This window comes from Alosa sapidissima, chromosome 23 (assembly GCF_018492685.1).
Source record: "Alosa sapidissima isolate fAloSap1 chromosome 23, fAloSap1.pri, whole genome shotgun sequence".
Taxonomy (NCBI): Eukaryota; Metazoa; Chordata; class Actinopteri; order Clupeiformes; family Clupeidae; genus Alosa; species Alosa sapidissima.
In genome coordinates, this window is record NC_055979.1 from 20,996,037 (window position 1) to 21,021,036 (window position 25,000).

Here is a 25,000-nt window from a genome sequence, read left to right on the forward strand (position 1 = left end):
GATACTGATTAGCCCCTGCTGTGTGTATGTGTGTGTGTGTGTGCGTGCGTGCGTGCGTGCATGCGTGCGTGTGTGCGTGTGTGCGTGTGTGCGTGCGTGCGTGTGTGTGTGTGTGTGTGTGTGTGTGTGTGTGTGTGTTCTCCCTCAGGACGGCAAAGAAGCCGGTGCTGACGGCAGAGCAGCGTGAGGCGGTCGCGGCCCCGGTGGTGCCAGCGCCGGACGCCAGTAAGAAGCGGCTGATGGAGGACACGGAGGACTGGCACCCGCGCACCGGCACCACCCAGTCACGCTCCTTCCGCATCCTGGCCCAGATCACCGGCACCGAGAACGGTACGCGCACACACACCCACCCAGCCCTCCTCTCCTGCAGTAGTATAGGTGCATAGGGCAGCCGTGGCCTACTAGTTAGCGCTTCAGACTTGTAACCGGAGGGTAAGTATATACTTACTTACTTAGTAGTAGTGCTAGTGCCTTTGTAACCGGAGGGTAAGTATATACTTACTTACTTACTTAGTAGTAGTGCTAGTGCCTTTGTAACCGGAGGGTAAGTATATACTTATACTTACTTACTTAGTAGTAGTGCTAGTGCCTTTGTAACCGGAGGGTAAGTATATACTTATACTTACTTACTTAGTAGTAGTGCTAGTGCCTTTGTAACCGGAGGGTAAGTATATACTTACTTACTTACTTACTTAGTAGTAGTGCTAGTGCCTTTGATTCATTCCTGGAGAGCTCATTGAATGGAGCCCTCATTTACAGTGAAGCCAAGATCACATGGCCACAAATGAAGTTCAATACTACACAGTGGATGAAAATGAATATGTAAATTATTACATTATAATATAAAGTAGATAAATAAATATGAAATAGCGTAGATAGAATAGTCAAAATAAATGAAATGAAATAAAACAATAAAACAAACAATAAAAGGCCCAGACTCTGGTGTGTCTCCTCTCCTCCTCCTCTCTTCTGCTTCTCTCCTCCTCCTCTCCTCCTGCTCCTCCTGCTCCTCCTCCTCTTCTGCTCCTCCACTTTCTCTCATGCGTTAATCAACCACATTCTCCATCTCTCATCTCCACCCTCTCAGCTCCTCCATCTCCTCCATCCCCATCTCTCCCATTCCTTTCTATTTCCATTTGTGCTAGATGTGTGCTGGATGTGGGTTCTGTTTGCCCACTCCTATCCACAGTTTTCTTCTTTTCACATCTATCTTCACTGACTCCATCTTTCCTCTGTCTCCTACCCTAAGTATGGTGGTGGTCTGCAATACAGTTCCGTTCCGTTCCGTTCCGTTCGCGTTGCGTCTGCTGCAACAGTTAGCTTCCACCATAATCAATGGAACTGGCTACACCAGACGTGATAGCGGCGCGTACAAAATGAGACCAGTCTTTTCTAGTTTTTATGCTCTGAGAACGGAGAGTTTCAGTTGTGCACCCGGTGTAGCCGGACAGTCCGAGGGGCCGCCCTCTCCTCACTCAGCTCCTTAGTCTCCCCTGCACAATTATAGCGCCTCTCCTAAATAAATCATCTCACCCCCTGAATCACATCGCCTCAGAGAGCGCAGTGACACACGTGGTCATCTTTTGGCCAGACAGGTTCTGGCGCTGGGAGGACAAGCGGTTTGTCTCATGATGTGAAAAGCTTGTGCATCAGTTTAAACTCATCAGTCATGATGAGAGAGAGAGAGAGAGAGAGAGAGAGAGAAAACACGAGTGTGTGTGCGCAGTATGCTAGCTCCACAAGTAGAGGGGTTCATCCAGGCTTCATGACGGAACACACACACAGGCTGCCAGAGACTAATGCAGGGACTGATTCATCCACAGACACGTCGGGCACATGGCGTTCTTGTAAAGGATGGCATGATACTCGGGCACAATGCCAGGCTATAGACGACAACCCTGTGTGCCTGCCTTGTCAACACTCGTGTGGCACCAAGCTTAGAGTGCCACTCTGCCCCTAAGCCCTGGCAGCTCTACTGGGTATATGCGACAAGGGGGATGCCCTGTGGCTCATTTGTGTTGGAGTATGCGAATAACGATTGACATTCGCTAGTGTTCACTGAGTCCACTGGTCGTACCTGCCAACAATCCTGTTTTTTTTGTCTGGGATTCTCCCTTACTTTAAGGGGTCATACCCAGGCACCCTACCATTTTATTTATTTATTTTTATTTCTCCTGGGAAACCAGGAAGTCTGTAAATCCCAACTAGGCATATACACCCCCACTTCCCCCCGGACAAATCTCCCGTGTTTTAAAAGGCTAAATGTGGGCAGATAGGCCACTGGTGCTGAGGTTGGCTCAGATGGTCCAGCGGTTATTCTAGGCTTTGCTACAGGTAGAATAATAGGGTGTAGGTGCAACGTGCAGCTGCCCAGGCAACGTGCCCGAGGCCTGCAGATTTATGCAGCTGGACGTGAGTGTGTTTGCACAGCTGGGCTGGACGGGGGATGCTGCCTGGTAGGTTAGCAACCTCAGAATGTTCCCCCCACCTACACACACACACACACACACACACACACACACACACACACACACACACACACACACACACACTACCCCATCCAGACACATACGTATGCACCGGCAAATAGCTTGGACGTGTATATGTGCTTACTCAGATAGATATCCACACACACACACACACACACGCACACACACACACACACACACACACACACACACACACACACACACACACACACACACACACACACACACACAGATGAACCTTATTTAACTTGGGCTAAAGAAAGTACCACATGACAGAAGAAGGAGCGTGCTGTGGTGTGGTGACTGCGTTACGTTTCTCAGAAACGCTGCTGGTGTAACCTGATCTCTACTGGTCAGCACGACAAGGGATTCAAGTTCAGCACGATTAGTGATTAAGTTATCTGTAGTCTCAAACCATCTAATCATCTCAGCTATCTATTTTTATAAACTTTGCAAATCCAATGTACATACTCTTTTAGCCACTTAGCTACATGTTAGCAGCAATGATTAAAAATCTGATAAGGTCATTTGGGTCAACACACTACACTGTTTACTGTACTACAGGAGGTACAGTAGAAGTACTGTTTACAGTATGATAGAACAGAAAAAGTTTTACAGTATTGCTTTCAGTAAACAACAAAATATCCATGAAACACACAAGAGCATTCAGAACAAAAAAACAACAGCAAAAAGCCCAGATAAAAAGGGGGGGGGGGACTAAAAAAAGCACAAAATTACTGCATCTAATCTCTGCGATCTTAAGGATCTTCAGGGTTAGGCCACATGTTTTCACCAACATCGCATTGATTACATGGTCAATGATAGTGGCACGAATTTCATCACTTGCAACCTTTGGAATGCCACCACCACGCATTCTTACACCTCTACCTTGCCCTCTCTTTGGGCCTGCTCTTTTCCCTGGCCCTGCTCCTCTCCCTGGCCCTGCATCTCTCACTGCATCTCTCACTGGGCCTGCTCTTCTCCCTGGGCCCCTTGCTCTTACTCTTCCTCATCCAGACATTACAGTGTTTGTCTTTTTCTGTTTCTGTTTCTAAAAACATCACTTCTCAAAGTCCTCCTTTTACTGTGTACGTGTCAATGTAATAGAAAAAAATAACCCCTGCCACTGAGTCTAAGCCAGACTGGAATCAGCTATGGTTGGCCCAATTTACCCAACATAAATCAATTGTGTGAATCATTGCAGAAGCAGAGGTTTTTATACTGTATCTAAAGTTTGGAATATTGTTTTTGCTATTGTGGGATGTTGTGTGTTAACATTCGTAAATACTGCAAAAACAATCCATAATTTTGTTGGGAGGTATAGCTTGTCTGTGAAGAAAATGTAAGCATTGTGGAAATGTGTTCACTGACTGCATATCGTGTAAAAACGACATGAAATGTGTGAATGGTATGGCCACAAAAGACCGATGCTGTGCTAACTGTATTTAGAGTTTTGAAAATGTGACAACTGGTTGGACAAACGCTTGTTAGCGACTGAAAAAAACTGTAATAATGAAATGGTTTATTAACCAGTGCTCACTGCTAAAACCTTAAAAGCACACACTTTCTGTACACAGTTGAAAGCATCAGTAAAAAAAAAAAAATCTTACGGTTTATTCACTACTTGCCATTTCCAATGTATGGAGGAACTTAGTCACTTATCTCTCTTTTCTCTCTCTCTCTCTCTCTCTTCTCTCTCTCTCTTTCTGCTCTCTCTCTTGTCTCCTCAGATCAAGCTCCAGAGAACAGCTCTGCAAAGAAGTAAGTGGCTGGATGGTGGTGGTCTGTCTGCACAGGCTCTGGTGCTGTGGTCGTGTTGTTCACTCCACACGCATGTGAGCGTGACTGGTGCCCGAGTGTTGTCGTTACTGTTGCTAGGCATGTTGCCGTGCGGGCTCCGCTAACACGGTCTCTGTCACGCTCCCAGTGGCTGGGGTTTTTCCTGGGCCGTGAGTCCAGTTTCCGGTGTGGTTCGGAGACTTCCATGGGGTAGGGCGGGCCGCCACATCTGAGGGGCCCGCAGGAGTGGCCTGATGATAGGCCTGACCAGCAGCCAGGCTGGGCCCACCTGGAAGAGGGAGATGCTCTAATTTCCTGGAGTTTGCCCTCAAAAGCCAGTTTGTGTGCACAAATAGGCTGGCGTGAAATTTCTGTGGGCTAATCATGTGGGATTATGGGAGATTGAGTTTTTCCAGGAAAACACAACCAAGTTTTGCCGCCCGAGATGTGTGGGATTGTCTGCCGAAAGGCAGATTAGCGAGACAAGCGGTTGGCTCTGGGTGAAAGGGCCTGTGTTTGGAAACGCTGGCCTCATAATTCAAACCAGCACCATCATTTTCTGCATGGCCCGTTTGAGTGTAATGACGGCTAACCCCAAAAAACATTTTGGATACATGTCACAGACCTCATGTTTATCCGTTGTGTTTGGTGTACGCATGTGGATGCGTGTCAGACTCTGCATGCTAGCGTGTTTTTGCATGTGTGCACTTGTGACCAGCCTTGCTTTTTTTCTCTTTCAATATGGTTCAAGTGGTTCCTCTGGTCTAATGACTTTCTTCTTTATTTCTTCGCTGCTGACCCTTCCCTCTGTCCTGTCCTGTCCTCTCCTCGTTCCTCGTGCCGCTGTCCTCCTCTCACGCTCCGTCTGCGCGGTTGCCAGGGTGACCAAAGTGGACCCGGCGGTGGTGGGGCCCATGTACAACAAGCTCCGCGACTGGCACCATGGGGTCTCAGCCAGAGTGCTCAACGTGCAGTAATTTAGGACCCGTGTGTGTGTGTGTGTGTTTGTTTGTTGGTGTGCAGTGGTATGAGACTTTGTATGCGTGTGTGTCTCCGACTGTGTATGCATATGTTCATTTTTGTGTGTGTATTTATGTGTGGGTGTGTGTTCACACACACCCACACATACATACACACATAAAAATGACACACATGTGCATGTATTCATGTATGTGTGTGTGTGCTTGTGTGCGTGCGTACATCTGTGCATATGTTCATTTGTGTGAGTTTGTGTGTGTGTGTGTGAGTGCTGCACACTGCGTGCGTCATTCTTAAATTAAAAAAAAAAAAGTGGCTAATGATTTACAGTATGCCTGGGAAATGAATATTAAATTAGTGCCCAGAGGGACAAATGTGTGAATGCAGTCAAGAGCCAGTGATGAGCTCTGTGTCTGTTTAAGTGCTCTGTCCCACGAGTGAGTGTGCTTCTTCTGAGAAAACTTTTATTTCCCCCTGGAGTCTTTCACACTGTTCACTGTGATTAGAAATGTGTTTTAATTTCTCCCCTCTGTCCTCTGAGAGAGTTAAATAGAATTCCTGATTTGCTATGTCCTTCTTTCTCTTTTTTTCCCCTCAGGTGCACTAGCATATAGTTTGATAGTTTGTTAAACTGCTGGATTTTGTCAATAAAGTGCCTCTGATTTCTCTGGTCTATTGCTTTGCCTCTTCTCTCTCTTCCTGGTGTCTGCGTAGCATGGCTCCTTCTTCTGCAAGCGTTGCCAAAAAAAAGATGTTATTTCACATGTGGCCACGCCCTTTTGTCTCTCAGTGAAGTTTAGATTTTGAATCCCAAAACCTGTTCAGGTCAGTCAGCCCTGTAACTAGGCAATTGAATAAAGTAAGCACAAAGCTATTTATTATGTGCTATTGATTTTCTAACTCAAGAGCTGCAATGTCTCATGAAGAAAAGTTTGTGGGGCATTGTCTGAGACTTTAAACACTATAATATATAAGTATATATACTTATATATTATAGTGTTTAAAGTTATTTATTATGTGCTATTGATTTTCTAACTCAAGAGCTGCAATGTCTCATGAAGAAAAGTTTGTGGGGCATTGTCTGAGAGACTTTAAACACTATAATATATAATGTGTTTAAACACTATAATGCATAATGTGTTTAAGCTCCAGTCAAAGCCTCTGTACACAGCAGTGCAGGTGGTTCGCTGAGTCAGTCATAATTAGCGTGGGAATGGAACGGGCTTTTTCTCTTCAGATCAGGTCTCATAATGATCCTGACTGATGGCGCCACCTTGTGTCTAATTCAGGTCTTTGCACTTGGTTGGTAGAGTAAAGGCATGATTGCAGTCAATGAGTGAGAACACAGACAAGTGAGAACTGGACATCACATTCATTGATATTTATGCTTGGAGTTACAGGTCATATCCAGTGAATGGTTAAACCAGGTTCACAGATTTATGTAGCGTTTTGTTCTGGCTTCCATTAAAAATGTACGGCCAGAACCTTCAGAATTCAAAAGTGAGTGCCAACACACACAGTTTCTCTGCCTCAGTGTCTGCCTGAACATCTGCTAATCCCAACATGGCTAGGACCGTGATGCCTCCTGTGTCTGTTGGGTTGGTATTACTGACCATGAGATTGCTCTACAACACATGATTTATCCTGTTAAGCGGTGTGGGGTGATTGGTCTATAACACCTGATTTATCCTGTTCCTCATTGTGGGATGACTGATGATAAAGTGCAGCCTTTAGGTTTTATTCAGGCTAACCCCAACTCAACTTTTAGCACATTCATGCAGTATCAGTTCATTCTTTCAGAAGTCTTTCATAGTGCAACATCACTGCAGGCTAATGATTTGGTGAGGAAAGGCCGTGGGCTTCTGTGGTGGCTAAGTGCGACAGAAGTTAGCTGGAAATGCTAACATCACAAAGTAGCCTCAGGACTAAGTTGTCGCACTAAAGTGCATTCGGAAGCAAATAAAGTGGTTGTTTTAATGAACTAACTTTTAATCTCCTAAACAAACTTTTCTGCATTTAATGAACTGAGTTCTAGTTTCTTAACAAGTTTAGCATTAGAGGCGCCATGTTAATTAATCCTCTTTAGCCCAATTCTCTTGTAGATCTTGCCATTTGTGGCAAAAATAATATGTGCTCATTAAATTCCCATCCCTCTGTCTGTGGCATTCTGTAATTAGTTTTTTTATTCAGTTGCTGAGTTGAGTCCTGAGTTATTGTGCTACCAGCAGTAGAGTCACTTATGATGAGGCCTATCCATGGTGTGAACTCTCGGCACATCTCCCACACAGCTTCAGTCATGGAGAAAAAAAAATGATCCTTTACCACAAAGCCAGCACAATGTCTTCAAATATAACACAGTGCTTACGTAGGCGTTCTAATGAAGTTTTAGACTTAATCTAGGCTAAAGGTAAACATGAGACAAGATAGATAAGATGGGTTTGAAAAAGACTGTATACTGGATGTGCACTTGTGATATAAAAGTTCCTACAGTAAGTTCTGATGTTCTTGAAAGATTCAGCGGCCGACCCCTGGCTGAGGGGCGTGTGGATGAGAAGACCAGTCCAGGTCGGAGCAGCATGCAGGTCGGACATTAGGAATCAGTTATTGGGGGGTTAGAAGTGACTAAACATGGCCCTACCTCAGTTTTAGTTTTGGCATCACCCTGAGGTTCAACACTACAAAAAGGCATGGAAACATGCAACCTTCATAATATATCTGGTAACAGATTGTGTCCAGTATGGTAGGAATGTAATGAGCTCTAGATTGTGTAATTTTTTATTTGACCAACATTCTAATCTGTTCCCTGTTCAATTTTAAATATTATGTTGTTTTGTATTTGTGTGTCGCTTTGGACAAAGGTGTCTGCCAAATCCATAACCATAACCATAACCATAATTGTCAGTTTAGCACATATTAGTAAATCTTGACTGAGTCTAAAGAAAATGCATTTGTATCTACAATATTTTGTGGACTTCTTCTAAATCAATTGGATGATGTTCTGTCAGTGTTTTAAAGTACAGCCATTTTTATCTTTCCTTTTCTCTTCTCTTCTCTTCTTTTCATCGTCTCTTTAACCCTTCTCTTTTTTCTCTCCTCAGTGAAGTGGTCGAAGATATTCACTCCAGTGCTCCCCTGAAATCCAAAGTGTCCTCTGGAGGCCCTCGCCATGGTAACGGAGTGGCCCCACCTGCCTCCAAGCCCTGGCAGTCCAGCAGCACAGCAGGTTAGAACCCAGAACGCCTAGAAGCTTCTAGAACTCGTTCAGTACGCGCAGACCCTTTATGCCCTCTACATACACAGACAAATGATCAAGTCATGCTGATGAAGTCAGATCCATATCTTCTCTTGTCAGACAGGTTAGGAGGTCTGGAGTCACTTATGCAAGGTTTTATTTTGACGGAGCTGTGTGAGGTCACCCTGTTAGACGTTTAATTCCAGATTCTCCTCGGTCGGTAGGGGTAAACAAAGTGTGAAATTGCTTTGTAACATGCGAGATTCTCACTCTCTCTTCTCTGGCACCAGTGATAAAATGCCAGCATCTCTTGGGATCAGATTAGGCTGAGGTGCAGTTCAGCAAATATCCAACAGGTGTCACTGCATGCTTTCCAAAGACAGCAGTTTGCACAGCAGTTGAGATGTGCATGAAAGCCTTTCCTGCCCCTGAAGTTGTGACCTTTGGGTAACACATTTCAAAGGACAAATACTTTTGTGTGGAAATCTCATGTGAAATACTTTCATAGCGCATTGTGAATTTCGAGATTTAAACAAACCATGGATGTAGTTTTCATATAGCTTCTCAATTATAACAGTAATTTTTGAGTAATCAATTGTTGGTGTGCAATGCTTTGGGATTCTAAAGCAAAATGTGCCCCCAAGCCATGTAACAACCATACATGCAGAAGCCCTGTAGATCCAGTAGGTCAGAGGTCACGGATGTGGAGACAGGCTTCCTGGGGTTGGCATGAGAAGATTTGTGGGGAGAATCTGCCTAATTAGAGTCTGTCAGTGGATATTAAGAGTGCTTCCAGACTCTGTGGCCGGGGATGGTCCCCAATAATGGAGGAAAATTACTGTCCCTTTTCACACACCCAGACAGACCTCAGAAAGCTGAGCTGAGCTAGCTCACCCTGTACTGGACATGTGGGACCCATGTCATGCAAATGATCCCCGCAGCAGCAAACCTCACATTTGGACTTCCTGAAAAACAAAACGTTTTTTTATTTTTTCCCTCAAATATGGGTACTGGGTTGTTGGGCTACCAGAACATAGACTCTCACCATGTTGCATTAGCAGTCATCAGGCACATCACTTCTTAAGATTCCTGACTTAAATTGTATTGGCAGCATTGCCTTAGAAAAATATATGCTGCCTCTTTATCTGTAACACATTTAAAAGGACAAATACTTTTGGGTGCCTAGTTAGTAGTATGGATAGTTAACTCTGTAACATATTTAGCTTGACGGCGGGTCTGGATTTCTGAAGTTAGTTAGTAGTATGGATAGCTGTGTAGTTACGTAATGCTATAACATGTTTAGCATGACATGGGGTCTGGATTTCTGTAGTTAGTTAGTAGTATGGATAGCTGTGTACTTAACTCTATAACATGTTTAGCATGACGTGGGGTCTGGATTCTGATTGGGTTCTAGATAGATAGATAGATAGATAGATAGATACTTTATTGATCCCCAAGGGGAAATTCAAATTCTTGATCCTGATCTAATTAATTGTAAGGATGCAGCTATGAAGTATGTGTTGATTGAGGTACCATGTGTTGAGGTATTTGATTATGACTCAAAAACTTCTCATTAACACTTAGGGAAAAGCAGATGAGCCAAGAGGATGAGTGCCTAAGTAGGCAAGTTGTGTTAACTCAGAGAGGTAGACAAGAGATAAAGCCTGTGTACTTACATTCATATAAGCATACTCAAAGGATCCAGCTGTTGTGTCTGTTTGCCAGACTGTAGATGAAAGTAGAGATGAATCATAATTCATCTCCATCTTCTAATCTGCTCCGTCTTACAATAACGGGCAGTTTATCAAACGACTCTTGAGTCCCTCCATGACGGCTCAGCTGGAAGTTTTTGGATAGAAGTTTAAATGAGTTGGATTAGTGAACTTCCCTACCGAAGGGAGCAGTCCTGTGGATGCGGATGAGAGGAGAGTGTTGCTAAGGAGTGTTGATGCAGGTGTTGGAAGGGAGAGTGCTGGATTCAGCACAGACATGGCTATCTGGCGGCAAAGACTTAAGAGTTGGATCTGAAGAAGCTGCTGAATGGGCTGGTGCAATGCCTCTCACAAGAAGGAGAAATGTGTGGGCCCTTCAATGGAAAAAATCACTTCAGTCAGCATCTAAACAGACAGACAGACAGACAGACACAAACAGGCAAACACACACACACACACACACACACACACACACACACACACATCTTTATTCCAGCTGAGCTTCCCTGGCCTCTGGCGGTGTCAGAAGAGACATCCCCCAGATGTTAATCAGATGGAGATAAGACTTTTGCTGCACCACACTGTGCCATTCATTCCTCTCCTCCTTTCTCGCTCTCCATCTGGTTCACTCTCCCCGCTGTGCTCAGGACATTTCTGTCCTTAGAGATGTCGTCTCGTTGACTTCTTTTTCTCTGCCTTGTTCTAGACTATCTCCTCCTCTTCCTCCTCTTCTGTCTCCTCTCTCTGTCCTTGTTCCAAGCGCTTCTTCTTTCTCTCTTTCTCTCCTCTATCTTTCTCTCTCTTCTTTTCTTCTTTCAGTCCCACATTCCCATTTGTTTTTGTCCTCTGCACCCCCCCCCCCCCCCCCCCCCACCCCACACACACACACACACACACACACACCCATGAGGAAGCTGAGGGGACACCCTCGATCCCTGACCCCCCTGAAAGTCCCATCTTTGATTCTGCTTCCCCCCCCCCCCCCACCCACACACACACACACATGCACACACACACTCCCCTCTCTCAAAAAAAACCTCTCTATTTCCCCTCTTCAGGGACTTGACCTTTGACCCCCCCCCTGTCTCTGTACCGGAGGGGTAAAAGAAGGACAGAATTGTCCCAGCATTCCTATCCTGGCGCTCCGGAGCCAGGGGTTATTATTCCAGGTGCCTCCTCCTGCGCTAGGAGAGTGTGGGCTTCGGAAGAGAAAAGCAATCCCTTTGTTTTTGTGGTGTGTGTGTGTGTGTGTGTGTGTGTGTGTGTGTGTGTGTGTGTGTGTGTGTGTGTGGCGGGTGGTGTGGATGTTCCATTCACAGATGGACAGATGGGACAGGAACTCTTAAACACACACACACACACACACACACACACACACACACACATACACACACACACACAAACACACACACACACACACACACACACACACACACACACACACACACACACAAACAGACACAAACACACACACACACATGCACACACATGCGCACACACACACACACACACACACACACACACACTGGTATAGGTGAAATCAAGCTCTTGGGGAAAGGTAGTCCTATTCTGCTGTCTGCTGGTCCATGGGATTTGGTAATGCATTTACAACGTGTGTGAATCTTGAGTTGAGTTCTACTTGTGTACTTTTACTCCTCATAAAGGAAGATGCATTCCTCTGAGGAACGGCCTGTGCTAGTGTGTGTCTCTATGTTTGTTTGTTTTGTGTGTATGTGTGTGTGGGTGCAAGCGAGCACGTGTGTGTATGGGTGTGTATGGGTGTGTGTGTGTGTGTGTGTGTGTGTGTGTGTGTGTGTCTGGCACTAAACTTTCTAATTCTCCTACTCTCTCCTACTCTCAGGTCTGCCCAAAGCAGGCGTCCAGCCGTCGTTCGGTCGTGTGAGTGGCGGTGGCGGCGGCGGCGTTCCCAAGCCTGCTCCGGCTCGCCCCGCCCCCCAGCCCCACCCCATGGACCAGGACTCCCTGGTGCAGCGCGCCGAGCATGTGGCAGCCGGAACCCGCACACCCATGTGTGCCGCCTGCAACGTGGTCATCAGGTGCGATACGATACAAAATATATCATACAAATATACAGTATATGTGTGCCGCCTACAACGTGGTACTCAGGTGTGATACGATACGAAATTTATCGTACAAATATATATGTGTGTCGCCTATTAGGAGATCATCAGGTGCGATATGATACGAAATTTAGCGTACAAATGTAGAAATGATTTCAGAGTACAATACAAAATAAATAAAAACAGCACAGTAGTAAAATCAAGAATGGCAAGCTACATATGACAGATAAAAAAAGAAAGTATCTATCTATCTATCTATCTATCTATCTAAACACATATAGACATAAACAGTACAACACAAGCTGTGTCAATCACAACAGTAAGTTGGCCATAACAGACTGTGTCATCACAGCAATCCCCTGCTCATGTACCCACCCGTTGGTAAAGCATGGAACACACACTGTAACTGTACCTGGCACACCACACACAGGGTCCGATGCAGAATAGGACTCTAATGACCCTCCATTAACCCATTTACTCCTAAAATGCCTGCTAAAAACGCCTATAGAATCCTATGGCATTCTAGACTAAATAACCTTATTTCCTGAGGGTTTTCTGAAAACATACTAAAAATTGTCAACGTCTACCAAAATGTAATATCTAAGCCTCTGTAGCACCTAGAAACATGAAATAAAAAGCATGCTGCACTACGCAGCATCCAGCGGGAGGGTCAATGTTGCGTCATGCAGCATCCAGCACAAATGGGTTAAGGACTGGGGCTGGCCCAAGGCTTTTCCCCGGTCTCACAGTAAAGTCCGGTGCATGGCCTCAGTGTGCTGTTTCCATATGGAGCTGTGACATCAGGGACATTAGCTAACAATGCTAGAAACGTCTAAACAGTGCTTATTAACGACACCGCGAGCATACTTCAAATTTATTACAAGGATATTTAAAGTCATACCATTGTAAGAAGCTGTATCTTTAATTCTTTTGCAATGTTTTTATATACTATAGATTGTTTTTCTTTACAAAAATAAGCAAAGTCACTTAAGTTGCAAGGCAACCCTTAACAAATGCTGCCAGTCTGTTTTTAAGTTTCTCCAGTTTTATTGTTACGTCGTATTCCATTCCAAAAGTCCTCGGTTCAGCGCCGATTCGGCCTTGTCCTACCACAGGGCCAACCTGAGGCCATATGGCCCGCAGCCTTGGTCCGGTCTCAATCATGCAAATAGAAAAAGTCCATGGCTTTACCCCAGACACCGGGGTTTTACAGAAAGGGCCATAATGGACTACAGTATGGACCCTTTCAAGAGAGTTCCATTATCAGCATCATAGTTGGCCCCACAAGACTTCCTTTTGAACATTCCATGTGTTATCTTAATGCAGAGGAAGTAGATTGGGGCCCAAATAGAACGTTCAAGCATTGTTTTTGTTTTTATTGTTGAAAGGGTCTATATGCTACAGAAGGCTCTGTAGCCAGCACATATATTTCTGAGGAGCATCAGTGTAACAGAATCTTCTCTTATATTCTGCTCCTTTCGTGTTCACTTGGACATTGAATATCTTGTTTATGCCCAACAGAGCAACTCTATTCAACTTTGACACACACATAAATGTGTCAGTGTCTGAAAGTGCTCATTTACTAGGTGCAAACAGATACACTAAAACAATAGCTGTTATAACGTACAGTAGGTGACGGTCCATCGGAAATGTATGAGCTGTTCATGTTTTGGTTGCACAACAGACCCAGTTCAGCACATTGACTTTTACTGAACAAAAAAGTTTTTTTTTTAAATAGGGGTGTATATATATTTGTATATTATACACTTGATCACATATATAACACACTGCTATCATGATAGACGGATCCGGCCCGCCGAGCATTTCATTTGGTTATCAGGCTGTTTTTTTTTTCCCTGCGAGACGATGTTGGTTAGCTTTACTGCAAACTGCTTTTCACTCTCCTCAGAGAACATTTACAATGTCAATGTCAAAACATCATGTTAAATAGAGATGATAGGCCTACTCTTAGTTATCTCATTTGCAGCAGATCTAACTTGAACGGCCCGCTGGCCAATTTTCAAAACCCAATGTGGCCCTTGAGCCAAAAAGTTTGCCCACCCCTGTGTTAGTCAAACATACTCCACTGTAAACACATGCACTCTACATTATAAAATGAAATTGAATTGAAGGAATGGCCAATATGCCTGAAAGTGTGTTACTGTAGGTGTCCTCCTTGTCTGCTAGAACAGTGTTTGGAGAAATACACTGTATTTCTAGTTATCTATTCTTTGTTCACACGTTTGACTTCCTCTGGTTGTCTGCTGTGGAGCCTTCCACCTCCACTGTGCTATGATGAGCTGATTCCAGTAGAGCTGCATGGTCACTGTTGCCCAGTCGCTTCTGGCTCATTAGTCCAGCCTGACGGACGCTTCAGCCACCGGCCACAGGGCCGGCCCTCTGTAATTTTTTTTTTTTTTAGAATTTTTTTTATTATTCATTTCTGTGAGTCATCATAATTAGGTACCAGGAAGTACATCAAATAAGGTAAAAAAGGGCCGGCCCTCCGTCATTAGTCCAGCCTGACGGACACTTCAGCCACCGGCCACAGGGCCGGCCCTCTGTAATTAAAGTTCACTTTCATCTGCTCTTGCCCCTCAGCCCTTCTGCAGCCCTCAGAGCCACAGACTGTTGTCTCTCTCTCTCTCTCTCTCTCTCTCTCTCTTTCTTTCTTTCACATTTTATTTCTCTCCTGCTTTTCCTTCTCTATTTTGCTCTCCCTTGCTCCCTTTTTTTTCTGTATCGTTATCATTTCTCTCTCTTTCCCTGTCTTTTCATCTCTGTCAACTTCTCTGTTTCTCTCTCTCTCTCTCTCTCTCTCTCTCTCTCTCTCTCTCTCTCTCTCTCTCCATCCCTCAGAGTCACCCTCTGGGCTGGGGTGTGTAACTGACACCAGCCCCACACAATGGCCGCGGCCCCCCGGCTGACTCCCTGAGATGGCCTCTCCATCTCGTTGTCATCCTAGCTGGACGTGGCCCGCAGACGATCCCCCTGTCTGAGTGCTTTCTGTTTCCCCCCTCAGCTAATCAGGCCATTTGTACCTCTCCTCTCCCCAGAACACATTTCATCAGTCTAGCTTAGGAGGGGGCGTACCGTCGCGTAATTTTGCTTAACTTCCGTGTTTTTTTTTTTTTTTTTTGGTCAATTTGCTACTGATAAAGACGAACACGATAGACAAATGGATCACACGATAAGCATACAGCATGTCACCTCTACAGCCCTGCACAAGCCCACTGCACTGACCACTGAACATGTCTGTCACATTCAGCCACACACCATTTGAGAGGAGTGCTGCTGGGGTGGGAGACTGGGTGTCCCTCTGGTGCTCTTCTGTTCAGGGATCCAAAACGTTGGAAACTGTTTTAGAGAAAATCTGAGGCACTCACAAAGGTTGGATGATTAATAAGGCTTTAATTTCGCTTGGCCATTCGGTTAAAACATGCCCACGCGTTTCTGCATCACAGCCTTCATCAGAGCAAGTCTTTTTGCCTCAGATTTTCTTTAAAATACTTTTCATGTCTGTGTCATATGGTTGGTTCCAGAATCCAGATGTGACCCTGGTGGGGAAGTCTGTATCTCCTAGGTTCATAGTTGCACTCCAACTTCTGAAGATAGGTTACACGATATGGGCCTGTATTTTCTTTGGAATTGAATAAACAACTGCATTTATAACCTTAGCTTACAAGAAAATCTCCAAAAATATTTGGCTAGAGTTTAATGTCACAATTTAAGTTTCATTTTACTGCTTGGAAATCAGAAATGAATGAAAGGCCTCCAGACCCATTCCTAATCTCAACTGGTGGTGCCACTGATGGTGTCAGCCAGACTAGGGGTATTGGGCAGCTCTTACTCATGTCAGCCAGACTAGGGGTATTGGGCAGTTCTTACTCACTGGCAGTCATTGCAACTGGATATACTGTAATACTGTTGAGTACTGTGGAGTGTTGCACACTAGTACTGTCTAGTACTGTATGTTCCATGAAATATGTTATGGTTGGGTGCTACACATCAGTGATGGTTAGTGAGGTTCCCCCTTCACTGTAAAGCTCTTTGGGTGTCTTGATAAATCCCTAAATAAAATAAGTTGTTAAAATAAGAAATAAGTAACAAGTTGTTGTTGTTGTTGTTGTTGTTGTGGTTGTGTGTATCAGTGTGTCACTCAACGTTTCTGTGTTGCTGTCCACTTCCCTGCCCAGGGGTCCGTTCCTGGTCGCAATGGGGAAGGCGTGGCACCCCGAGGAGTTCAACTGCGCCCACTGCCGCGCCTCGCTGGTGGAGGTGGGCTTCGTGGAGGAGCGGGGCAATGTGTACTGCGAGCACTGCTACGAGGAGTTCCTGGCCCCCACCTGCGCTCGCTGCCAGGGGAAAGTGCTCGGGGTGAGTACCCCTGGCCTCTGGAGCAGCACTCACAACACTACAGGCTTACACCAGATAAATCCCACCACTAGGAGTCTGTCTGTCTGTCTCTCTCTCTCATACACACACACACACACACACACACACACACAAGTGTGTGAACACAGAATATGCATAGTGTTGTTTCGGCTGTTTCATCATCTCAAGATCTTTTGTTATTGTTGTAATCTCAGCGCATTTAAAGGCCTGTTGCTGTAATCTCAGCGTATTTTAAAGGCCTATTGTTGTAATCACAGCGTATTTTAAAGGCCTATTGTTGTAATCTCAGCGTATTTAAAGGCCTATTGCGTGTCTGTATTTTCTGCTGTACTCATAGCAGTGCAGCATGCCGGGGCGATCTGTAGATAAGCGCTGTAGGCCAGAGGTCAAGGATCAGTGTGAGTGAGGGCGTTCTGAGGGCATGTTAGGATCACACGGGAAACGCAGGAATGCCTGGACGCCAGTCTTCCTCCTCTGCTCATTATTCTTTTTTTCATACACTCCTTCTCATTCTTGGGCCCTCTTAATCTCTTGTTTTGAGTTTTCTCTTTCTGTCTTTCTCTCTCTCTCTCTATTCTTCTCTGCCTCTTTGTTTCTCTCTTTCTTTCTGTTTCTCCCATTTTCTCACTCCCTCTTAACATCTTTCTTTCTCTCTCTCTCTTACTCTCTCTCTCTCTCTCTCTGTCTCTCCTCTAATCTGGATCAGAGTGGTTCATGATCTCACTGTGCTCTCTGAAGTGTCTTGGATAGCACCGGCCCTCTTCTCTGGTGTTAGCTCCACTTCACAGAACTGCTGTCAGACGTCTTAAGATGCAGTAAAGGTCAGGTGTGTGTGTGTGTGTGTTAGAGAGAGAGAGAGAGAGAGACAGAGAGAGAGAGATTGAGAGAAGCCACTGATGCATGCAGGGAAGGGTCCACTAATGACTGCATATAGGAGCTGGGATACGCTGGGGTATGCAGCCTGGGACAAAGTCCTGGTGCCTCTCAGGGGGATCAAAAGGGGGATCTGGTTCAAAGCTGTCTGGAAGATCCCGTTCAGAACGTCAAACCATGCCGGGGTCAGCACATGGAAGTCATCCCGAGCTCCGAGCGTTTTCCCGCAAGCTGTCTCGGGGAAGGCAAAAATGTTTTAATACAAACACAGAACCGAAGAAGACATGAAACAACATGAGTAATCTCAAACTCATGAAAGCATAGAGTAACCCTGAAGCCAAGCCAAGACTGTCTTGCTTTTAAAAACACAGAAACTGTCACAGTATTGGTATACAGGGTCAGAAATGATAGTTCTCCCTGTGTAAAGGGCCGTTAACAAGAACAAAATTATAACTATAATGATAACTGCAAAAATTATCGTTCTAGCTAATATGAATGACGATGTCCACATAAACTAACGATAACAACATAAAGAAGGATATTCTTGAAGATCACTTACAGAGTGATTTTGAGAACGATAAAAAGCTGACAGCCAATCAGAACCCATGAAATTTTAGCCATCACATTCATCAATACGAGGAGAGACTTTCCTTATCGTTGTATGCTTTTTTCGATATCGTTATAGTTCTCTTTATAGTTCTCAATCCTGGTGTGAACGGCCTTTAGTGTGTGATAGTTCTCCCTGTGATAGTGTGGGATAGTTCTCCCTGTGATAGTGTGTGCTAGTCCCCATTCACACTTGGTATTAGGATCGGATCTGGTCCATTTCACATCTCTAATGGCAGATGTGTACGCACTCAGATCTGATCAGAGTTCCGGTTACACAACCCACATTGGTAGATGGTTCAGATTGCATTTGGCTGGATAGTGTATATAACATATATAATATATAATAATAATAATTAGTGGAGAATAGTGGATATAATATAAATGTACATGCATCCTGGGCCACATTTGAGGTTGCCTGCTAAATTGATATCCTCTGTATAACATGCACCAATGCTTCATATTAGGCTAAAGTCACACACTAAAAAAGCTTACTTTCTTAATATAAAATGAATAATATCCATAATGAAAAAATCAGACAGGATATAGCCCTGTGGTGTGTAGGCTATTGATTAAACCTCCTTTACCTCACATACATTTACAGTAATTAAATCAATTACCTCACAGCCTCTTAACTCTCAACCAACAAGGAACGGTAAGAAAAACATTCATTTGCAATCGGTAGGATCTTCCATCCAAGAATAATCTGCAAGGACATTTTGTGTGTTACCAACCGTTACAAGCTAGCTTGTCGGGAAGGGGTTTAAATATCGCTCAAAATATAGGTTGCATTTTGGCGAGGGAGAATATCGTATTAGAACACTCACATATTCATGGCTTAGGGACGTAGCCCTTCAATAAACTGAAAGCATAACAAAACAAGGTGAAGTGCAACACGTTCAAATAGCCTGGCTATACCTGATTCAAAATACTTACCTGAGCTTACCAAACACATCTGGTCGTTGCAATTGAAAAATATGCACTGTTGCTCTTGAGCAGGGAAGTAAGATCTGAGAGACTGACTCACCTATGAGATCTGAATTTAATGCCAGGTGTGTGTACACAACTGCTTAAAGGTGTTCAGTGGCCAAGATCAGATCCTATCTACCAGGTGTGAATGGGGCCATAGTTCTCCCCTCTAACTGTGTAAAGACAACTTGGTCAACAACTTCTCACAGCTCTTGCAGAACATAAAGAAGTGTGTAACGTTATCTGATTGATGTAAAACCACACAGGAAAGAAGGTCACCCAAATGTAGTCTCATGTGAGGCCATCGTTGCTTTTCTTGTGTGGTGTGTGCAATGTATTTGATGTAGCTAGGAATAGTCATGTGACAAGACTCATGAAACCAGGGCAGAGACAAACAGGACATGTTGCACTGCAAGCAGAGTGGTGCAGTGGTGATGTTGTGTGTGTGTGTGTGTGTGTGTGTGTGTGTGTGTGTGTGTGTGTGTGTGTGTGTGTGTGTGTGTGTGTGTGTGTGTGTGTGTGTGTGTGTGTGTGTTGTGGCAGGAAGTGATCAACGCGCTGAAGCAGACATGGCACGTGTCTTGCTTCCTGTGCACGTCCTGCCAGCAGCCCATCCGCAACAACACCTTTCACCTGGAGGACGGACAGCCCTACTGCGAGAAAGGTGAGGGGCGCCTGTGTGTGTGTGTGTGTGTGTGTGTGTGTGTGTGTGTGTGTGTGTGTGTGTGTGTGTGTGTGTGTGTGAAGAAGTGTCCACAGTCTTGCTTTTTAAAAGATACAACTGTCAGGATATTGTTAGGTATAAAACTCTTTTTATTAAATTTAACAAACTGTTTTAAAATGGACAACAACTTTTCACAATTCAGAATGTCCCCCACACACCAAACCTTTTAACTTGGCCCTTTTAAAGAGCACAGCCTAACACACATAATAAGGTCCCAGAACAGTGAAGATTGCATTCAGCATCTTCACAGTGTGTGTGTAGGTTTGATGGACAGCTCATTACAAAAAAGGTGCTCCCATTTGGTGCTTTAGACTTAGAATACACTACATAAGCATACTACTTATGTGACAATGAATACAAGCAAATGTGTCCAGTCTGTAGACCAGCATTAGACCACTCATGCCAAAGTGCTGCAAAGCTCCAGTACACTTCTTACAGCCAAACCCCCACGCGCTCCCAGAGCTTCACTCACAGATCATCCCCTCGCTTCACACAGAACTATCTGCCTCATTCATACTTCATTGAAGTCCCGCATGCCTGATCCTGCATTCTGTGTCCCTGCAGAGGGGTGTGTGTGTGTGTGTGTGTGTGTGTGCACATCTGCGTCTGTGTGTGACTGTGACTGTGTGTGTGTCTGTGTGTGTTTCTATGTGTGTGTGTGTGTGTGTGTGTGTGTGTGTGTGTGTGTGTGTGTGTGTGCATATGTCTCTGTGTGTGTGCGTCTGTGTGTGCTTGTGACTGTGTGTGTGTCTGTGTGTGCACCTGTGTGTGTGTGTGTCTCTGTCTGTCTGTCTGTGTGTGTGTACATGTGTCTCTGTGTGTACATGTGTCTCTGTGTGTGTGCGTCTGTGTGTGCCTGTGACTGTGTTTGTCTGTGTGTGCATCTGTGTGTGTGTGTGTGTGTGTGTGTGTGTGTGTGTGTGTGTGGGCCCGAGGGGGCATATTGCTCTGCCTACTCATCCTGTATTCTGTGTGCTGCAGATTACTATGAGCTCTTTGGGACGAGCTGCCATGGCTGTGACTTCCCCATCGAGGCAGGAGACAAGTTCCTGGAGGCTCTGGGCTTCACTTGGCACGACACCTGCTTTGTGTGCGCGGTACGTCAGCACTGGGAACAGGAGAGACAAGGAGTGTGTGTGTGTGTGTCTGTGTGTGTGTGTGTGTGTGTGTGAGAGAGAGAGAGAGAAAGAGAGAGAAAGTGCAACGTATGATTTATGTATATTTCTGAAGCCTCGATGGAATTGGCATCAGGAATTAAGAAATTTGACAGTAGTACCTGAGATACTTTTGTTTGTCTGTGTATCACAATATGAAAGATGCATTCATAACACAGGTGTCATGAGACAGTGTTATGTTTTGGTTGAGTGGTTCATATCTCTTATAAAAAAGGAGAAACGCTTGAGCTTGGCTCGAGCTTTGGCACAAACAGCTTTTCTCATTTTTTATTCAACATTTTCAAGCACCTGACAGACACCGGACTCTGACTCATGTCATGTTTGTGTGTGTGGTTGGTTTCACAGGTCTGCCAGACAAGCCTGGAGGGCCAGGCGTTCTTCTCCAAGAAGGACAAGCCCTTGTGCAAGAAACATGCCCACACTGTCAAAATCTAAACCCAGCGTGTGCCCGCAGGAGAAGAAGCCGGGGATGCACACAGAAAACAAACAAACAAATAAACAAACAAACAAACATAAAACAGATGGCCTATTCCACAATCTGTTGATATTCTTCATTTGTGAAAGACTGTTTAAGTGTACATGTTGATAGGTATCGCTAAGATGTTGAGGTGTTTGGTGTGGGGGAACTGATGCTTCTAATTTCATGTATTTCCTTCATGGACATTGTGCTGAATGGGCACAAAGTGACCACGACACTCAGGTGCCATGATTTAACTCTAGACAGAACGATTCTCTTCTATCACTGAATTCAAAATCTGAGGATTCCAAAGTAGAATCAACAAGTAGATCGCGGCGTGTGTGCTCCAAAAAAATTAGACCAGTCTTCTAAAACTACGCTACGCAAATGGATCTGTTCCAGTTGCAGACCCTGTGTAGCCCGGGCTTAAGAATTTATCAAACCATAGTTATCAAGGGCCAACACAGCTGCCTTCATGCACTGTTGTGCTAGGTAAAGTATTTCAATGTGTTCATTAAGCTGGTCTCTAAGCTAATTGTAGACGAATTAAATAGGAAGAAACTCATTAACCACAGCCTTAGTTTAATGGTCTGTGTGCAGTTACAAGACTATGTATTCTAAGTAAAAATAGATAGATTTCTAATGGACTCTGATAGTCTGTTGGGTAGCTTATAGCTCTATGGTGATGTTGTCCACTTACGAAACTCAGCAAAGAGTCAATTAACAGTTTGATCTACGTAAAGTCTATCAGGGAAACAAGCAGTGGAACCTGTTTAGGGTCGAAGGTCACACACTTCTTTTCCCTATAAAGTGTGACCATTCAACTCCCACATGTCTCTCTCCTCTTCTGTTGCTGAGGTACACCTCAGTTTTATTTAACCTGCTCTATTTATTTTAGTGGAAGGGAAGATTTAGGGGTTCTTAGAGCTTTGCACAATTTCACTGCACTGATGGTCCATGTAGTTTAGGGGCAGTGATGTTTTTTTTTAATAAAAGATTTGTTTTTATATGTTTAAATGATATTGTTTTACGTCATTGCAAAGTACGTCTTTCTTGTACCCTGCAATGTTGAGTTAAAGTTAAATGTAATTGTGTTAAATCGATGCCAACATTGTGCCTTAGTGCCTCCAAGTAAATCTTTGGAGCATTTTTCTCTTTAAGCAGTTAACATTGTAACAGTTAACATTAACAATATGTTGCTAAAGAATATTTGCTGTTAACGTACATTTTGCCTTTTTACCTATTTAAAATGGAAATATTGAGATGAATTTGGGAGATATGCTTCTAAAATGTATGCTAATTGTAAAAAAACATGGGTTTGATTGTATTATGTTTGTTGTCAGTCACTTTGTGGATGTCTAAAAGTTGCCATGTCTATCAGTTTTTCACAGCCATTGTCAGTATGTTTTCCTAGTGGAAAAACCTCTAATAAAGAGTATTGATCTGGGACATACCTACTCATGGCTGACTGATTCCTCTTAATTTTCCAACTTTGCAAACAAATGCAACGTTACTGTAATTGTGTTAGCTAGAATTTAGTTTAGTTTGTGTAGGCTACGATAACAAAACCAGGTGCAGACAGATATGATGATCTATTCAGACGCAGTGAAATATTGATGGCCTAATGTGTAGATGGAGACACATATGCGCTATATTTGTTTTCCCCTTGCATTTCTCCAGACTATTTACATTCTCTACACTAAACAGTCACCAGTCAGGATTTACTTGGACATTCTAATATCCAACCCAGGTGTAAAGAGACGGGGAGATGTCGCAGTGTAGCCTACCTGAAGCAGAGTGCATTACCTTAAGATGGCGATGGTCGGAGCTGTTCTCTCCCAAAGCAAGGCATCGAAGAGTGAAAGAGGCAAGACTTGGAGGAAAGGTTGACCTGAGAAAACGTCAGACTCAAGACAAACAGCCTTGCGTAAATTGTTGAGGAGTTTTAGGTATAGAATAAAGGGAAAACAAGACATCGTAACGGAATTTGACGACTTCTGTTGACTTTGGGAAAGGTGAGTAACACGTTAAATGCAACCTACGTGTGACTTGCGCGGAGTTTGAGACACTCCGAGTTCAGGATCAGCGGAGTGTAACTGCTGTCTGGAGGCAATAGTCTAAAACGATCTGATGTGTTTTACTTAAATAGATCGCCTACTGATTTTTTTATTGCGAATTAATATGTCTTAGCGGGTATGGAGCAATACTCCATAGCAATCATGAATAGGCTTTTTGTACCAACTCCACTTACAATCAAACCAGTGGTTATCGCGTTTCTCTGAACACAGTATCAAAACGAGTGAAATGCAATTATTTATCCACTTTGTGTTATCTTTAACAATGAGTGTTGTTCGGTGTTCTAGGCAGCGGTTATCTGAACATTTAAGCAGCCTGCCCACCTCTATTTTTTTTTAATCACGGGGCGCGATTAGGGCAGGGTGGCTTTGTCAATTTGCCACGCTGATGCTGCGATGAGCTTTCATCTCGAGGTAACTTTGAAAAGAAAAATGTCAACTTCTCTTTTGATACAAATTGGGAGTTTTTATTTTAATATCCCTTTAATTGTATTGTTTCTTGTTTGCTTTAACCATGCAATTGCAGAAAACATTTTCACATCTGAGGCTATAGTTCCAAAAAGCATCTCGTGTAACCTGAAGTTGCATTAATATGGGACGAGTAATGATCTGATCAGGAAATAGAATTTTAATTACAGTAATCACATTAATCTTTGCTCAGCTAGGCTACACAAAAGTCTATAGTCCTATACAAACCATTGTCGAATGCAATGCGTAGTTTTCTTTGTACCATTTGAGTTCTCAAGATTCAGCTTAAACTTATCAAATGAACAGTTCTTGCTGGCCCCTTTTTAGGGTTCTTAGGCCATCACAGTGAGATTGGTGGAAGGATTGATTGTATCGATAGGTGGCCTGCCAGTTTGAGAGAATAGCCTGGAATAGTTGGTTGAGGACCATACAGTCAGCTATTTATTCTCAACCAACCCTTTCAGCAAAAGAAAGTTTCGGTTGTGTTCGCAGCCTTTTACATTTTGTGGAACCCTTATTTCCAGTGAATGGAGGCTACTCTGGACTATCGTGGCTCCCACACTTCGGTCCAGGCATCTCTGGCCTCGCTGTCAGTGCCGTAACTATCAGCAGCTGTGAGTCAGACTGGGTTACAGCGTGACCTGTCTGAGGCTGTGCGATGATAGAGATGTTTATGCCGATGTCCTGCCGTTACCCTACCGCTGCATAAACACCGGTCCTGACAGTTTTACATTATTGGGTAATATTATTCTACTGATAACTATTGATGAGCAATGAACAATGTGCGAAAAACCCTCAAATGTTAATGGGCCGGGCTTGGTGGAAGTGTTTTCAGCAGGCTGAAATTCAGTTGAGATTATGTAGTATAGCCTAGTATCTTAAAGTGTGTGTGCGTGTGTGTGTGTGTGTGTGTGTGTGTGTGTGTGCGTGCGTGCGTGCGTGTGTCTGTTGGACAGAGGGTGATTGTTGAGATTGAGTGTGGCTGTG

General features: G+C 44.1%; 2 protein-coding genes across 6 annotated transcripts in view; both read left to right on the forward strand.

Moving 5' to 3' along the window:
- The window catches only part of pdlim5b (PDZ and LIM domain 5b), a 78,559-nt gene extending 55,632 nt beyond the window's left edge, over positions 1 to 22,927 (forward strand). For all 3 annotated transcript variants that reach the window (XM_042080095.1, XM_042080096.1, XM_042080097.1), the window contains 8 exons: positions 149 to 330; positions 4,220 to 4,250; positions 8,345 to 8,469; positions 12,052 to 12,247; positions 16,468 to 16,648; positions 19,658 to 19,778; positions 20,820 to 20,935; positions 21,359 to 22,927. In XM_042080095.1, coding sequence (XP_041936029.1) covers positions 149 to 330; positions 4,220 to 4,250; positions 8,345 to 8,469; positions 12,052 to 12,247; positions 16,468 to 16,648; positions 19,658 to 19,778; positions 20,820 to 20,935; positions 21,359 to 21,448 — 1,042 coding nt within the window. In that variant the 3' untranslated portion in view covers positions 21,449 to 22,927. The remainder of the gene's footprint in view (positions 1 to 148; positions 331 to 4,219; positions 4,251 to 8,344; positions 8,470 to 12,051; positions 12,248 to 16,467; positions 16,649 to 19,657; positions 19,779 to 20,819; positions 20,936 to 21,358) is intronic.
- Positions 22,928 to 23,331: 404 nt separating this feature from the next.
- bmpr1bb (bone morphogenetic protein receptor, type IBb) overlaps positions 23,332 to 25,000 on the forward strand; it is a 76,186-nt gene continuing 74,517 nt past the window's right edge. Inside the window, exon 1 of one of the 3 annotated variants that reach the window (XM_042081076.1) lies at positions 23,332 to 23,485. The gene's annotated coding sequence lies outside the window, so the exon portion shown is untranslated. The remainder of the gene's footprint in view (positions 23,486 to 25,000) is intronic. The other 2 variants (XM_042081078.1, XM_042081081.1) reach the window with 2 other exon arrangements.